This window comes from Salvelinus alpinus, chromosome 4, assembly GCF_045679555.1.
Source record: "Salvelinus alpinus chromosome 4, SLU_Salpinus.1, whole genome shotgun sequence".
Lineage (NCBI taxonomy): Eukaryota > Metazoa > Chordata > Actinopteri > Salmoniformes > Salmonidae > Salvelinus > Salvelinus alpinus.
In genome coordinates, this window is record NC_092089.1 from 12,499,818 (window position 1) to 12,517,938 (window position 18,121).

The 18,121-nt window shown below is 44.2% G+C and overlaps 1 protein-coding gene across 3 annotated transcripts; it reads left to right on the forward strand.

The window, feature by feature from the left end:
• The first annotated feature begins 407 nt into the window (after positions 1 to 407).
• On the forward strand, positions 408 to 15,472 carry LOC139572864 (protein lifeguard 1). 3 transcript variants are annotated; one of them, XM_071395684.1, is made up of 10 exons: positions 408 to 471; positions 933 to 1,476; positions 6,897 to 6,975; positions 8,300 to 8,353; positions 9,243 to 9,333; positions 9,420 to 9,457; positions 10,997 to 11,084; positions 12,961 to 13,050; positions 13,381 to 13,428; positions 15,168 to 15,472. In XM_071395684.1, exons 2-10 carry the CDS (start codon positions 942 to 944, stop codon positions 15,315 to 15,317), a joined length of 1,173 nt encoding a protein of 390 aa, XP_071251785.1. In that variant the 5' UTR covers positions 408 to 471; positions 933 to 941; the 3' UTR covers positions 15,318 to 15,472. The 3 variants fall into 3 exon arrangements, with proteins under 3 accessions (XP_071251785.1, XP_071251783.1, XP_071251784.1); XM_071395682.1 differs by having other exon boundaries at positions 425 to 496; XM_071395683.1 differs by having other exon boundaries at positions 426 to 496; positions 903 to 1,476.
• Positions 15,473 to 18,121: the final 2,649 nt, after the last annotated feature.

The window sequence follows — 18,121 nt, forward strand, 5'->3', positions numbered from 1 at the left end:
CCCTACCCCTAACCCTAACCCTAACCCTAACCCTAACCTTAACCCTAACCCTAACCCTAACCTTAACCCTTCCCCTAACCCTTCCCTTAACCCTAACCTTAACCCTTCCCCTAACCCTAACCCTAACCCTACCCCTAACCCTTCCCTTAACCCTAACCTTAACCCTTCCCCTAACCCTAACCCTAACCTTAACCCTTCCCCTAACCCTTCCCTTAACCCTAACCTTAACCCTTCCCTTAAAGATGTATAATTTAGCTGAAAGCAAAGTCCCGTCTCTGTGGAAAACACGGTTACGTCCCAAACGGTAACTTATTCCCTATATAGTAGTGCACCACATAGGGATTAGGGTGAGTAGGTCTCCATTTGGGATGCAACCCAACTGATTACAGGTAGACTTTGCCCTGGAGGGAACAGTTACAGGAAGAGAAAGACCGAAGCGTTGTGTAGTCAGTCTGGAGCGCTGTGTAAGAGGTAAGACCGGAGCGCTGTGTAAGAGGTAAGCAGAGTAGATCTGAGGGTAGAATTATAAGACAATCAATATGTTTAAATGATTTGTTACGCCGACTGCTGTTGTATATTACATGTATGATGTATGTCAGTGACTGACTTGCCTCGTTAAATAAAGGTGCCTTATCAACAGTGGTGGGTTATTCCACAATGGCAGGGGAGGATTTAGAGTTGGATTTTACCTATATGATTTTCAAATATATTTGTATTTTTTAGATGAAATATGAATATATCTTTATAGTTCATAATTCTGCTGCATTTACTAGTGCTTTTCTCTCCATTTCACGGGTTATTCAACAGGATCTTGTGTCTATCAGGACAGTGAAAGGGAGAGGAAGGCTTATTGCCTGGTTAATGACGCAGGTATATTTCTCTGTGTGTGTGTGAATGATTAGGACTTATTACCTTGACGGAAATCTTTTTAGGAGGGTAACATGGATCAATCGAAGAGAAGCAGTGAAGTCCGACCCCCACCTCCCTACTCTCAGGACGATGGTCAACAGAACCCCTATGGTCAACAGAACACCTATGGCCAACAGAACCCCTATGGCCAACAGAACCCCTATGGTAAACAGAACACCTCTGGCCAACAGAACACCTCTGGCCAACAGAACACCTATGGCCAACAGAACCCCTATGGCCAACAGAACACCTATGGCCAACAGAACCCCTATGGCCAACAGAACACCTATGGCCAACAGAACCCCTATGGTAAACAGAACACCTCTGGCCAACAGAACACCTCTGGCCAACAGAACACCTATGGCCAAAACAACACCAGTTCTCCCCACTATGGTCTGAGCATTGGCCCTGGCAACATAGCGGTGGTCTCTCCAGCGGGTCAGTATAACGACATGGGTCAGGGTCATCCCGAGGACCAGCAACAACAATGGGCTCCTCCACTACCACCTGACTATTCCACCGGGCTGGAGGACACCGGCTGCTTTGATGACAAAGCTATAAGAAGAGGTTAGTCAGTGCCTACGTCTGAAATGGTACCCTATTTGCTATGTAGTCGCCTACTTTTGACCAGCGCCCATAGGGTTCTGTTGAAAAGTAGTGCACTACATAGGGAATAGGGGGCAATTTGAGACTCAGACACAGGTTTTTTTTTTTGGGGGGGGGGTTGGTGTCCTTGTATCATGATGATCTGGAGCCGCATCAATCCTCTCCTAGTAGGAGTGCTGATTTAGAATCAGTTTTCCCTTTAAGGATCATAATTAATATGATTGGGTGGACGGGGCAAACCTGATCCTAGATCAGCAAAACCCTACTGTGAGACGCTTGATACACACTGAGTCAGGTACACGGCCATTGAATAACCAAGCCTTGTGGTGAACGCAGCCCTACTTCTGTGCTCCGTCTTATTGCCCTGAAGTTAACTAGTGGGCCCACTGTTTCCACAGGCTTTATAGAGAAGGTGTACCTGACTCAGTGGGCCCACTGTTTCCACAGGCTTTATAGAGAAGGTATACCTGACTCAGTGGGCCCACTGTTTCCACAGGCTTTACAGAGAAGGTATACCTGACTCAGTGGGCCCATTGTTTCCACAGGCTTTATAGAGAAGGTATACCTGACTCAGTGGGCCCACTGTTTCCACAGGCTTTATAGAGAAGGTATACCTGACTCAGTGGGCCCACTGTTTCCACAGGCTTCCAACGACTCGATTAGTGTAGTGTTAGCTAGCTACATAGTTGTCTTTGCTGTCTTTGTTTCTAAGATAACTGCGTAGTTTAGACTAATTCGGTTAGCTAGCCAGCTATTTTTCGTCCTTTTAACGTAACGTAACGTAGTCAACACTGCTCGCTAGCCAGCTAGACACCGAATAGCAACACTGTAGAAACTATTACATTCAACGGATCAACGGAACGATTGATTAGTGTAGTGTTAGCTAGCTACATAGTTGTCTTTGCTGTCCTTGTATCTAAGACAATTGTGTAGTTTATACTAATTAACGAGCCAGTTACCGAGGTTACATAGCTAGCTACCGAGGTTACCTAGCCAGCGACACTCTCAAACAAAGTCAACAACGCAGCCACTGCTAGCTAGCCCACTTCCGCAGTACTGTATCATTTTAATAATTTTGGTCAATAAGATTTCTGCAACGCAAGCTTAACTTTCTGAACATTCGAGACGTGTAGTTCACGTGTCATTCCAATCTCCTTTGCATTAGCGTAGCCTCTTCTGTAGCCTGTCAACTATGTGTCTGTCTATCCCTGTTCTCTCCTCTCTGCACAGACCATACAAACGCTTCACACCGCGTGGCCGCGGCCACCCTAACCTGGTGGTCCCAGCGCGCACCACCCACGTGGAGTCCCAGGTCTCCGGCAGCCTCTGGAACTGCCGATCTGCGGCCAACAAGGCAGAGTTCATCTCAGCCTATGCTTCCCTCCAGTCCCTCGACTTCTTGGCACTGACGGAAACATGGATCACCACAGATAACACTGCTACTCCTACTGCTCTCTCCTCGTCTGCCCACGTGTTCTCGCACACCCCGAGAGCTTCTGGTCAGCGGGGTGGCGGCACCGGGATCCTCATCTCTCCCAAGTGGTCTTTCTCCCTTTCTCCCCTTACCCATCTGTCTATCGCCTCCTTTGAATTCCATGCTGTCACAGTTACCAGCCCTTTCAAGCTTAACATCCTTATCATTTATCGCCCTCCAGGTTCCCTTGGAGAGTTCATCAATGAGCTTGATGCCCTGATAAGCTCCTTTCCTGAGGACGGCTCACCTCTCACAGTTCTGGGTGACTTTAACCTCCCCACGTCTACCTTTGACTCATTCCTCTCTGCCTCCTTCTTTCCACTCCTCTCCTCTTTTGACCTCACCCTCTCACCTTCCCCCTCTACTCACAAGGCAGGCAATACGCTCGACCTCATCTTTACTAGATGCTGTTCTTCCACTAACCTCATTGCAACTCCCCTCCAAGTCTCCGACCACTACCTTGTATCCTTTTCCCTCTCGCTCTCATCCATCACTTCCCACACTGCCCCTACTCGGATGGTATCGCGCCGTCCCAACCTTCGCTCTCTCTCCCCCGCTACTCTCTCCTCTTCCATCCTATCATCTCTTCCCTCTGCTCAAACCTTCTCCAACCTATCTCCTGATTCTGCCTCCTCAACCCTCCTCTCCTCCCTTTCTGCATCCTTTGACTCTCTATGTCCCCTATCCTCCAGGCCGGCTCGGTCCTCCCCTCCTGCTCCGTGGCTCGACGACTCATTGCGAGCTCACAGAACAGGGCTCTGGGCAGCCGAGCGGAAATGGAGGAAAACTCGCCTCCCTGCGGACCTGGCATCCTTTCACTCCCTCCTCTCTACATTTTCCTCTTCTGTCTCTGCTGCTAAAGCCACTTTCTACCACTCTAAATTCCAAGCATCTGCCTCTAACCCTAGGAAGCTCTTTGCCACCTTCTCCTCCCTCCTGAATCCTCCTCCCCCTCCTCCCCCCTCCTCCCTCTCTGCAGATGACTTCGTCAACCATTTTGAAAAGAAGGTCGACGACATCCGATCCTCGTTTGCTAAGTCAAACGACACCGCTGGTTCTGCTCACACTGCCCTACCCTGTGCTCTGACCTCTTTCCCCCTCTCTCTCCAGATGAAATCTCGCGTCTTGTGACGGCCGGCCGCCCAACAACCTGCCCGCTTGACCCTATCCCCTCCTCTCTTCTCCAGACCATTTCCGGAGACCTTCTCCCTTACCTCACCTCGCTCATCAACTCATCCTTGACCGCTGGCTACGTCCCTTCCGTCTTCAAGAGAGCGAGAGTTGCACCCCTGCTGAAAAAACCTACACTCGATCCCTCCGATGTCAACAACTACAGACCAGTATCCCTTCTTTCTTTTCTCTCCAAAACTCTCGAACGTGCCGTCCTTGGCCAGCTCTCCCGCTATCTCTCTCAGAATGACCTTCTTGATCCAAATCAGTCAGGTTTCAAGACTAGTCATTCAACTGAGACTGCTCTTCTCTGTATCACGGAGGCGCTCCGCACTGCTAAAGCTAACTCTCTCTCCTCTGCTCTCATCCTCCTAGACCTATCGGCTGCCTTCGATACTGTGAACCATCAGATCCTCCTCTCCACCCTCTCCGAGTTGGGCATCTCCGGCGCGGCCCACGCTTGGATTGCGTCCTACCTGACAGGTCGCTCCTACCAGGTGGCGTGGCGAGAATCTGTCTCCTCACCACGTGCTCTCACCACTGGTGTCCCCCAGGGCTCTGTTCTAGGCCCTCTCCTATTCTCGCTATACACCAAGTCACTTGGCTCTGTCATAACCTCACATGGTCTCTCCTATCATTGCTATGCAGACGACACACAATTAATCTTCTCCTTTCCCCCTTCTGATGACCAGGTGGCGAATCGCATCTCTGCATGTCTGGCAGACATATCAGTGTGGATGACGGACCACCACCTCAAGCTGAACCTCGGCAAGACGGAGCTGCTCTTCCTCCCGGGGAAGGACTGCCCGTTCCATGATCTCGCCATCACGGTTGACAACTCCATTGTGTCCTCCTCCCAGAGCGCTAAGAACCTTGGCGTGATCCTGGACAACACCCTGTCGTTCTCAACTAACATCAAGGCGGTGGCCCGTTCCTGTAGGTTCATGCTCTACAACATCCGCAGAGTACGACCCTGCCTCACACAGGAAGCGGCGCAGGTCCTAATCCAGGCACTTGTCATCTCCCGTCTGGATTACTGCAACTCGCTGTTGGCTGGGCTCCCTGCCTGTGCCATTAAACCCCTACAACTCATCCAGAACGCCGCAGCCCGTCTGGTGTTCAACCTTCCCAAGTTCTCTCACGTCACCCCGCTCCTCCGCTCTCTCCACTGGCTTCCAGTTGAAGCTCGCATCCGCTACAAGACCATGGTGCTTGCCTACGGAGCTGTGAGGGGAACGGCACCTCAGTACCTTCAGGCTCTGATCAGGCCCTACACCCAAACAAGGGCACTGCGTTCATCCACCTCTGGCCTGCTCGCCTCCCTACCACTGAGGAAGTACAGTTCCCGCTCAGCCCAGTCAAAACTGTTCGCTGCTCTGGCACCCCAATGGTGGAACAAACTCCCTCACGACGCCAGGACAGCGGAGTCAATCACCACCTTCCGGAGACACCTGAAACCCCACCTCTTCAAGGAATACCTAGGATAGGATAAAGTAATCCTTCTGACCCCCCCCCCCCCTTAAAAGATTTAGATGCACTATTGTAAAGTGGTTGTTCCACTGGATGTCATAAGGTGAATGCACCAATTTGTAAGTCGCTCTGGATAAGAGCGTCTGCTAAATGACTTAAATGTTTATAGAGAAGGTATACCTGACTCAGTGGGCCCACTGTTTCCACAGGCTTTATAGAGAAGGTATACCTGACTCAGTGGGCCCACTGTTTCCACAGGCTTTATAGAGAAGGTATACCTGACCCAGTGGGCCCATTGTTTCCACAGGCTTTATAGAGAAGGTATACCTGACTCAGTGGGCCCACTGTTTCCACAGGCTTTATAGAGAAGGTATACCTGACTCAGTGGCCCACTGTTTCCACAGGCTTTATAAAGAAGGTTTTCCATGACTTAGTGGGCCCACTGTTTCCACAGGCTTTATAGAGAAGGTGTACCTGACTCAGTGGGCTCACTGTTTCCACAGGCTTTATAGAGAAGGTATACCTGACTCAGTGGGCCCACTGTTTCCACAGGCTTTATAGAGAAGGTATACCTGACTCAGTGGGCCACTGTTTCCACAGGCTTTATAGAGAAGGTGTACCTGACTCAGTGGGCCCACTGTTTCCACAGGCTTTATAGAGAAGGTATACCTGACTCAGTGGGCCCACTGTTTCCACAGGCTTTATAAGGAAGGTGTACCTGACTCAGTGGGCCCACTGTTTCCACAGGCTTTATAGAGAAGGTGTACCTGACTCAGTGGGCTCACTGTTTCCACAGGCTTTATAGACAAGGTATACCTGACTCAGTGGGCCCACTGTTTCCACAGGCTTTATAAGGAAGGTGTACCTGACTCAGTGGGCCCACTGTTTCCACAGGCTTTATAGAGAAGGTGTACCTGACTCAGTGGGCCCACTGTTTCCACAGGCTTTATAGAGAAGGTATACCTGACTCAGTGGGCCCACTGTTTCCACAGGCTTTATAGAGAAGGTGTACCTGACTCAGTGGGCTCATTGTTTCCACAGGCTTTATAGAGAAGGTATACCTGACTCAGTGGGCCCACTGTTTCCACAGACTTTATAAGGAAGGTATACCTGACTCAGTGGGCCCACTGTTTCCACAGACTTTATAAGGAAGGTATACCTGACTCAGTGGGCCCACTGTTCCCACAGGCTTTATAAGGAAGGTGTACCTGACTCAGTGGGCCCACTGTAAACACCTGGTTACAGTTAAAGGGATTTGTTTCCACAGGCTTTATAAAGAAGGTGTACCTGACTCTGATGATTCAGCTTCTAGTCACCTTTGGGATCATCTGTGCCTTTCTGTATTGGTGAGGCACTTTTATCATTACTCCATTTATAGTGTTCAACACAGTGTTACCTAACTTTCCACACTTCAGCACGTGTTACCCAACATTAACATTAACATTAATTAATTCAACACTTCAAGTGTTACTCAACTTTAACACTTCAACACTTTAAGACTTCAACACTTTAAGACTTTAAGACTTCAACACTTTAGGACTTCAACACTTTAAGACTTCAACACTTTAAGACTTCAACACTTTGAGACTTCAACACTTTGAGACTTCAACACTTTAAGACTTTAAGACTTCAACACTTTAGGACTTCAACACTTTAAGACTTCAACACTTTAGGACTTCAACACTTTAGGACTTCAACACTTTAAGACTTCAACACTTTAAGACTTCAACACTTTGAGACTTCAACACTTTAGGACTTCAACACTTTAAGACTTCAACACTTTAAGACTTCAACACTTTGAGACTTCAACACTTTAAGACTTCAACACTTTAAGACTTCAACACTTTGAGACTTCAACACTTTAAGACTTCAACACTTTAAGTCTTCAACACTTTAAGACTTCAACACTTTAACACTTCAACACTTTAACACTTCAACACTTTAAGACTTTAAGACTTCAACACTTTAGGACTTCAACACTTTAAGACTTCAACACTTTAAGACTTTAAGACTTCAACACTTTAGGACTTCAACACTTTAAGACTTCAACACTTTAAGACTTCAACACTTTAAGACTTCAACACTTTAGGACTTCAACACTTTAGGACTTCAACACTTTAGGACTTCAACACTTTGAGACTTCAACACTTTAAGACTTCAACACTTAAGTCTTCAACACTTTAAGACTTCAACACTTTAAGACTTTAAGACTTCAACACTTTAGGACTTCAACACTTTAACACTTCAACACTTTAAGACTTCAACACTTTAAGACTTTAAGACTTCAACACTTTAGGACTTCAACACTTTAAGACTTCAACACTTTAAGACTTTAAGACTTCAACACTTTAGGACTTCAACACTTTAAGACTTCAACACTTTAAGACTTCAACACTTTAAGACTTCAACACTTTAGGACTTCAACACTTTAGGACTTCAACACTTTAGGACTTCAACACTTTAGGACTTCAACACTTTAAGACTTCAACACTTTAAGACTTCAACACTTTGAGACTTCAACACTTGCAGTTGTCCAACACTTTGAAGTGTTGAAAGCAGTTCCTGTTAGATTTCAATGTTATATTTTTAACTGCACAATACCAACAGCTTTATAATGTACCTACAAGAAGTGTATAAAACAAAGAGATGAGTTGTCTTCTGTAATCGTAGGAAGGCTCTGAGGGTCTGGTCTATGAACACCTACTGGTTTTCCTACTGCATGCTGTAAGTAATGTCATGACATCCCACTGAATCCTACAGAATCTCTCTGCTTTGACTCCTGGGCCGGTATTCAGAATCCTTCTCACAGCAGGAGTGCTGATCTAGAATCTGATTGGGTCTTTTAGATCATGTGGTGGAATATTCTAATCAAGAAGTGAGAGAAAACTTTGTCATTTCTTCAAACAAATCATCTTTATTCAATATCGATTAATTATTGCAATAATGAGGCTGGTCGACCCAACACCGAGTAACCAAACTTTTAAACGAATGCAGAGTTCTTTATACAACTGACACTAAGAATGCTTAGTCATGGATGGTTCCACCCCTCCCATGCAGACCAAGGAGCATCATAAGCCACTCTGGGTTCATCTGGTCGTTATCTGCATGGGGTTGTTGTCTTAACCCCACCCTAGCTTAGTTTCCCAGATGGAAGGATCATTCTGAGACAACGAGGGATTGTTCTACTCCCAAGCTATCTCTAGTAAAACACATTATTGTCTAGGTAATGCAGTTTTTAACTAATTTGTCAGCTCAAGCCATCTCCAGTGACCATACGCACAGATTAGCTGCAGGAAGCTAGAGTGGAGACCATAAAAAAACAGAGACACTAGCAGGACAGAAATGTCTTACTATTAGTTAAATATGAATGGTGAACAATTAATATCAAATAAATCAGGTAAATACGTAAATTGTCTCTCACAATCGTAGTAAATGCCAGGACGTGGACATTGGACCTGATGCCAAATCATCACTCCTGCTCTGAGTCACTTTATGAATACAGGCCCTGATATCTAAACGACGGACTAATTAACCCCACACGAAGACCTTTATATTGAACGCTGTGATTGTACTATTATTGTATTAATATCTCGTACTGTTGTTTCCTGAACAGAGCAGTGGTGCTTGTCATCATCGTTGCCTTGTCCTGTTGTGCCGATGTACGTCGGAAGGTCCCGCTCAACTTCCTAGCCTTGGGTCTGTTTGTAAGTATCAATTCCAACAAGGCATCAATAAATGTGAACAACGTTGGTTGTATTGTCTGACCTTTTGTGTTATTATTTCTGTGTAGACCATTGCAGAAGGTCTCCTGCTGGGCTCTATGACTGTGTGAGTACTGTATGCCTCTGGAGTGACCCTGATGTACTGATGATCTCTGCTGGATAGACTAAATCCTTTACAAACCAGCATGTCAGTCATGCACACGGCGGGTTGGCAGTATGAGCTTATGTCTAAACCAATCCTCCATGGAGGTTTGTAGTATAATCTAATGTCTAAACCAATCCTCCATGGAGGTTTGTAGTATAATCTAATGTCTAAACCAATCCTCCATGGAGGTTTGTAGTATAATCTAATGTCTAAACCAATCCTCCATGGAGGTTTGTAGTATAATCTAATGTCTAAACCAATCCTCCATGGAGGTTTGTAGTATAATCTAATGTCTAAACCAATCCTCCATGGAGGTTTGTAGTATAATCTAATGTCTAAACCAATCCTCCATGGAGGTTTGTAGTATAATCTAATGTCTAAACCAATCCTCCATGGAGGTTTGTAGTATAATCTAATGTCTAAACCAATCCTCCATGGAGGTTTGTAGTATAATCTAATGTCTAAACCATTCCTCCATGGAGGTTTGTAGTATAATCTAATGTCTAAACCATTCCTCCATGGAGGTTTGTAGTATAATCTAATGTCTAAACCAATCCTCCATGGAGGTTTGTAGTATAATCTAATGTCTAAACCAATCCTCCATGGAGGTTTGTAGTATAATCTAATGTCTAAACCATTCCTCCATGGAGGTTTGTAGTATAATCTAATGTCTAAATCATTCCTCCATGGAGGTTTGTAGTATAATCTAATGTCTAAACCAATCCTCCAGGGAGGTTTGTAGTATAATCTAATGTCTAAACCAATCCTCCAGGGAGGTTTGTAGTATAATCTAATGTCTAAACCAATCCTCCAGGGAGGTTTGTAGTATAATCTAATGTCTAAACCAATCCTCCAGGGAGGTTTGTAGTATAATCTAATGTCTAAACCAATCCTCCATGGAGGTTTGTAGTATAATCTAATGTCTAAACCAATCCTCCAGGGAGGTTTGTAGTATAATCTAATGTCTAAACCAATCCTCCATGGAGGTTTGTAGTATAATCTAATGTCTAAACCATTCCTCCATGGAGGTTTGTAGTATAATCTAATGTCTAAACCATTCCTCCATGGAGGTTTGTAGTATAATCTAATGTCTAAACCATTCCTCCATGGAGGTTTGTAGTATAATCTAATGTCTAAACCAATCCTCCATGGAGGTTTGTAGTATAATCTAATGTCTAAACCAATCCTCCATGGAGGTTTGCAGTATAATCTAATGTCTAAACCAATCCTCCATGGAGGTTTGCAGTAGGATACCTGACTGTAATAGATCCAGTGATATTTCAGTGTAGGGTTGAAAAACTCCGGTAACTTTCCCAAAATGTTCAAGTTTTCCAGAAATCATGGTTGGAGAATTCCTGCTTTCCTTCTTATTCCCTCCCAATTCCGGGGGTATCGTCCAACCAGGATTTCTGTAAAAGCCTCGGGAATTTGCGGAGTAAAGTTACAGAAATGTTGCAACCTTATTTTCAGTGAAAGACGAGAGTTTGGTTTGTGTTGCAGGTTCTATGAGGCGGAAGCTGTGATGTGGGCTGTGGGCGCCACAGCGCTGGTCTCCCTGGCTCTGAGTGTCTTCGCCATGCAGTCCAGGGTACGTCCTCTCCATAGACATAGAAAGATGGCACACCTGAAATCCTTGTAATGACCGTGTTCTGTGACAGCATGGGCAGCGCCATTGTGGCTATCTCAAATCAAATGTATTTATAAAGCCCTTCTTACATCAGCTGATATCTCAAAGTGCTGTACAGAAACCCAGCCTAAAACCCCCAAACAGCAAGCAATGCAGGTGTAGAAGCACCTATCTCCATTTTAAAGTAGTCCATTTCCACTCCTTCAACTTGTGAGTGTACTGGTAATCTATGAAGAAACAATAACACACTGCATACCACCATCTAGTGCTGCAGTGTGTACAGTCTGATCAGGTATAAAGCCAGGTTGGTGATTTACTGCCACCTAGAGTGTACAGTCTGATCAGGTATAAAGCCAGGTAGGTGTACACACCTGCAGTGTGTACAGTCTGATCAGGTGTGTACAGTCTGATTCCATCTGCCTATATGTAACAGTTTAACTTTAGTCCGTCCCCTCGACCCGACCTGGGCGTGAACCAGGGACCTTCTGCACACATCAACAACAGTCACCCACGAAGCATCGTTACCCATCGCTCCACAAAAGCCGCGGCCCTTGCAGAGCAAGGGGAACCACTACTTCAAGGTCTCAAAGCGAGTGACGTCACCGTTTGAAAGGCTATTAGCGCGCACCACCGCTAACTAGCTAGCCATTTCACATCGGTTACATATACACTCTTCATGCTACAACGAAACATATCGCGTGACTCCAAGTTGACTTTTTTAAATCAATATTTCCACTGCCATTTCTCCCATTATACATTTTACTGACACAAAAAGATCCCATCTTTGCAGTTTCCATCCGACATGTACTTTACTGGCATTAAAAGGTTGGATGGAAACCTGGTAAATGACTGTGATCTGTGGTTGTCCTACCTACAACTATATATACAAAAGTATGTGGACACCCCTTTAAATGAGTGGATTTGGCTATTTCAGCCACATATCGGTTGATGACAGGTGTATGAAATCGAGTACACAGCCATGCAATCTCCATAGACAAACATTGGCAGTAGAATGGCCTTACTGAAGAGCTCAGTGACTTTCAACGTGGCACCGTCATAGGATGCCACCTTTCCAACAAGTCAGTTTGTCAAATTTCTTCCCTGCTAGAGCTGCCGTGGTCAACTGTGAGTGCTGTTATTGTGAAGTGGAAACTTCTAGGAGCAACAACGGCTCAGCCGTGAAGTGGCAAGCCACACAAACTCACAGAACGGGACCACCGAGTGCTGAAGCTCGTAAAAATCATCTGTCCTCGGTTGTAACACTCACTACTGAGTTCCAAACTGCCTCTGGTAAGCAACGTCAGTAAAATAACTGTTGGGTCGGGAGCTTCATGAAATGGGTTTCCATGGCCGAGCAGCCTCACATAAGCCTAAGATCACCATGCGCAATGCCAAGCGTCAGCTGGAGTGGTGTAAAGCTCACCTCCATTGGACTCTGGAGCAGTGGAAACACGTTCTCTGGAGTGATGAATCACACTTCACCATCTGGCAGTCGGACAGAAGAATCTGGGTTTGGCGGAAGACAGGGGCACGCTACCTGCCCCAATGCATAGTGCCAACTGTAAAGTTTGGTTGAGGAGGAATAATGGTCTGGGGCTGTTGACTACACAGAGCTCTGACCTCAATCAGCAGAAAGGGGGGCGGGACCAACTCCATATTAATGCCCATGATTTTTAAATGAGATATTAGACCAATAGGTGTCCACGTACTTTTGGTCACATGGTGTATCTTAGTTAATTAAATGCACTGACTAAGTGGCTCTGATTTAAGAGCGTCTGCTAAATGACTAAAATGTAGCTTACTAGCAGTCTACCATCTTCCCTAATTTCTGTTATAGTGGGACTTCACCTTAGCCAGTGGTGGCTTGTGGGTGTTCTGCTGGACTCTCATATCCTTTGCATTGTTGTGTGGAATCATGCGATCCCAGGTAAGTCAACAGTCATTTCACAGGTATACCCATATGTACAAAATATTTTTTTTTTAAAGGCTGTTTAAACAGTAGCAATGCCATCCCCGCCACTATTTTGGTAAACAGCTGAAGAATTGAGTCTGGACAAATGTAACCACTCTCAAATTCATAGGCTATGGATGCATTGACTGGCCCGAAAATGGATGTACCCATTGCAGATTGCCCCTTTAAAAACAACAGTATTTTATGTTGTTTACTGTAATGGAGATTGAAGCACATTGACCATGTTTCAGTTTTAGAAATACAATTGTTCAGGAACTAACTTAGTCTTGTGTTTTTAATCCATAGTACCTGTACATTGTGTACGCTTGCCTGGGAACCTTGCTATTTTCTTTGGTAAGTAACGTTCTTCCTCCAGCTGTTTCATTCATTGGCTAGGGTTGTTGAGAAAGCTATTTCATTGGCTAGGGTTGTTGAGAAAGCTATTCCTTTCATTGGCTAGGGTTGTTGAGAAAGCTATTCCTTTCATTCATTGGCTAGGGTTGTTGAGAAAGCTATTTCATTGGCTAGGGTTGTTGAGAAAGCTATTTCATTGGCTAGGGTTGTTGAGAAACCTATTCCTTTCATTCATTGGCTAGGGTTGTTGAGGAAGCTATTCCATTCATTGGCTAGGGTTGTTGAGAAAGCTTTTCCTTTCATTGGCTAGGGTTGTTGAGAAAGCTTTCCTTTCTTTCATTGGCTAGGGTTGCTGAGAAAGCTATTCCTTTCATTCATTGGCTAGGGTTGTTGAGAGCTATTCCTTTCATTGGCTAGGGTTGTTGAGAAAGCTATTCCTTTCTTTCATTGGCTAGGGTTGTTGAGAAAGCTATTTCATTGGCTAGGGTTGTTGAGAAAGCTATTCCTTTCATTCATTGGCTAGGGTTGTTGAGAAAGATATTCCTTTCATTCATTGGCTAGGGTTGTTGAGAAAGCTATTTCATTGGCTAGGGTTGTTGAGAAAGCTATTCCTTTCATTCATTGGCTAGGGTTGTTGAGAAAGCTATTTCATTGGCTAGGGTTGTTGAGAAAGCTCTTCCTTTCATTGGCTAGGGTTGTTGAGAAAGCTATTCCTTTCATTGGCTAGGGTTGCTGAGAAAGCTGTTCCTTTCATTGGCTAGGGTTGTTGAGAAAGCTATTCCTTTCATTCATTGGCTAGGGTTGTTGAGGAAGCTATTCCATTCATTGGCTAGGGTTGTTGAGAAAGCTATTCCTTTCATTCATTGGCTAGGGTTGTTGAGAAAGCTATTTCATTGGCTAGGGTTGTTGAGAAAGCTATTCCTTTCATTGGCTAGGGTTGCTGAGAAAGCTGTTCCTTTCATTGGCTAGGGTTGTTGAGAAAGCTATTCCTTTCATTCATTGGCTAGGGTTGTTGAGGAAGCTATTCCATTCATTGGCTAGGGTTGTTGAGAAAGCTATTCCTTTCATTGGCTAGGGTTGTTGAGAAAGCTATTTCATTGGCTAGGGTTGTTGAGAAATCTATTTCATTGGCTAGGGTTGTTGAGAAAGCTATTTCATTGGCTAGGCTTGTTGAGAAAGCTATTCCTTTCATTGGCTAGGGTTGTTGAGAAAGCTATTCCTTTCATTGGCTAGGGTTGTTGAGAAAGCTATTCCTTTCATTCATTGGCTAGGGTTGTTGAGAAAGCTATTTCATTGGCTAGGGTTGTTGAGAAAGCTATTTCATTGGCTAGGGTTGTTGAGAAAGCTATTTCATTGGCTAGGGTTGTTGAGAAAGCTGTTCCTTTCATTGGCTAGGGTTGTTGAGAAAGCTATTTCATTGGCTAGGGTTGTTGAGAAAGCTATTTCATTGGCTAGGGTTGTTGAGAAAGCTATTTCATTGGCTAGGGTTGTTGAGAAAGCTGTTCCTTTCAGGCACCTTCATACCAACAAGCAATACACTGACATCTCTATCAGAATGTATGTAGTCTTTTATACACAATATTTAATAAGCTTTGTAATGGTCACCCATGTGGGGGATTTTAAAATGAAAAAGCTGTGTATGTCTCATTCTGTAAGCAGTCAGAAACAACCTACACAGTAATATATATTTTTTTGGAGTCGCAATATAACAACTGATTCGTGTATATATCTCTCTCCAGTACCTGGTGATGGACACCCAGCTCATCCTGGGCGGCAACCACAAATACAGCATTTCACCAGAGGAGTACGTCTTCGCTGCTCTCAACCTGTACCTGGACATTGTCGCTCTGTTCACCATGCTGCTGTCCCTCATTGGACTCTGCCGTTAAACTTCATACGTTGTTTTACGCCGTCAGATAGCGCAACAAGCAACCTGCCCTGATGTAGTTGAGGGACGAGCGTGGAGTAGGAATTAGGATAATGCCTTTTGATAAATCGATTCAAATCAAATGTATTGGTCACATACAGTGGGGAGAACAAGTATTTGATACACTGCCGATTTTGCCGATTTTCCTACTTACAAAGCATGTAGAGGTCTGTAATTTTTATCATAGGTACACTTCAACTGTGAGAGACGGAATCTAAAACAAAAATCCCGAAAATCACATTGTATGATTTTTAAGTAATTTATTCGCATTTTATTGCATGACATAAGTATTTGATACATCAGAAAAGCAGAACTTAATATTTGGTACAGAATCCTTTGTTTGCAATTACAGAGATCATACGTTTCCTGTAGTTCTTGACCAGGTTTGCACACACTGCAGCAGGGATTTTGGCCCACTCCTCCATACAGACCTTCTCCAGATCCTTCAGGTTTCGGGGCTGTCGCTGGAAATTACGGACTTTCAGCTCCCTCCAAAGATTTTCTATTGGGTTCAGGTCTGGAGACTGGCTAGGCCACTCCAGGACCTTGAGATACTTCTTACGGAGCCACTCCTTAGTTGCCCTGGCTGTGTGTTTCGGGTCGTTGTCATGCTGGAAGACCCAGCCACGACCCATCATCAATGCTCTTACTGAGGGAAGGAGGTTGTTGGCTAAGATCTCGCAATACATGGCCCCATCCATCCTCCCCTCAATACGGTGCAGTCGTCCTGTCCCCTTTGCAGAAAAGCATCCCCAAAGAATGATGTTTCCACCTCCATGCTTCACGGTTGGGATGGTGTTCTTGGGGTTGTACTCATCCTTCTTCTTCCTCCAAACACGGCGAGTGGAGTTTAGACCAAAAAGATCTATTTTTGAATCATCAGACCACATGACCTTCTCCCATTCCTCCTCTGGATCATCCAGATGGTCATTGGCAAACTTCAGACGGGCCTGGACATGCGCCTGCTTGAGCAGGGGGACCTTGTGTGCGCTGCAGGATTTTAATCCATGACGGCGTAGTGTGTTACTAATGGTTTTCTTTGAGACTGTGGTCCCAGCTCTCTTCAGGTCATTGACCAGGTCCTGCCGTGTAGTTCTGGGCTGATCCCTCACCTTCCTCATGATCATTGATGCCCCACGAGGTGAGATCTTGCATGGAGCCCCAGACCGAGGGTGATTGACCATCATCTTGAACTTCTTCTATTTTCTTCTATTTTCTAATAATTGCGCCAACAGTTGTTGCCTTCTCACCAAGCTGCTTGCCTATTGTCCTGTAGCCCATCCCAGCCTTGTGCAGGTCTACAATTTTATCCCTGATGTCCTTACACAGCTCTCTGGTCTTGGCCATTGTGGAGAGGTTGGAGTCTGTTTGATTGAGTGTGTGGACAGGTGTCTTTTATACAGGTAACGAGTTCAAACAGGTGCAGTTAATACAGGTAATGAGTGGAGAACAGGAGGGCTTCTTAAAGAAAAACGAACAGGTCTGTGAGAGCCGGAATTCTTACTGGTTGGTAGGTGATCAAATACTTATGTCATGCAATAAAATGCAAATGAATTACTTAAAAATCATACAATGTGATTTTCTGGATTTTTGTTTTAGATTCCGTCTCTCACAGTTGAAGTGTACCTATGATAAAAATTACAGACCTCTACATGCTTTGTAAGTAGGAAAACCTGCAAAATCGGCAGTGTATCAAATACTTGTTCTCCCCACTGTATATATACGTATTTAGAAGATGTTATTGCGGGTGGGGTGAAATGCTCGTGTTCCTAGCTCCAACAGTGGATCGGCATCAAAGATTCAACCAAAGAAAGCACTTCCTGGTTGAGTATTCTTTGATGTCTAAATTATTGACATTCCATGTTATGCAACTTAATACCTTCAGAAAGTATTCACACCCCTTGACTTTTCCCACATTTTGTTGTGTTACAGCCTGAATTTAAAATGTATAAATTGTCATTTAAATGTCACCGGCCTACACACAATACACCATAATGACAATGTGGAATTGTGTTCTTAGAAATGTTTACTAATTGTTTTTAAATAAATGAAAAGCAACATTTTAAAAAGTATTGTATGATATTATTCATCTTAATCAGACAGTTTTTTTTTTTACATGGGCGATACATTGGAGATAATGTAAGACAAGTACTGGAAACAATAAAACACTGAACAATCTGGGAAACCAGGCCTGGTATTCATAGCTGATTTTGAAAAGGCTTTTGATAAAGTACGACTGGAGTTTATATATAAATGCCTGTAATATTTCAATTTAGGAGAATCTCTTATATAATGGTTTAAAGTTATGTATAGTAAGCCTAGGTGTAAGATAGTAAATATTCGCTACTTCTCAAAGTATTCAACTGTCAAGAGGAGAAGAAAAACAAGGTTGTCCACTATCGGCATATCTATTTATTATGGCCATCGAAATCAGATCCAACAATAATATCAAGGGGCTAGAAATCCAAGGCTTAAAAACAAAGGTGTCATTGTACGCTAATGAATCATGTTTTCTTTTAAATCCACAATTTGGATCCCTCCATAGCCTCATGAAGTTGGTTGCAATTTCAGTTTAATCCACCAGAAAATACAGAACAAATTTTACAACAAATATTTGGATTAAATTCAATTATACTAATTGATTTAAAAAATAAATACATTTGGAAATACAATTTAAAAAATTGTATAATCTTTGTCAATTATATCATTAATAGGAATGGTGGAGTATTGTCACACACGCAGCTAACAACAATATATGGAAATGTC

What these genes read in the sequence shown, in the direction of transcription:
- LOC139572864 (XM_071395684.1), top strand. Translation starts at nt 942, where the DNA reads ATGGATCAATCGAAGAGAAGCAGTGAAGTCCGACCCCCACCTCCCTAC. An exon ending in TGGTTTTCCTACTGCATGCT is followed by an intron (nt 8,354 to 9,242) that starts GTAAGTAATGTC and finishes TTTCCTGAACAG; the next exon opens with AGCAGTGGTGCTTGTCATCA. An exon ending in GAACCTTGCTATTTTCTTTG is followed by an intron (nt 13,429 to 15,167) that starts GTAAGTAACGTT and finishes ATCTCTCTCCAG; the next exon opens with TACCTGGTGATGGACACCCA.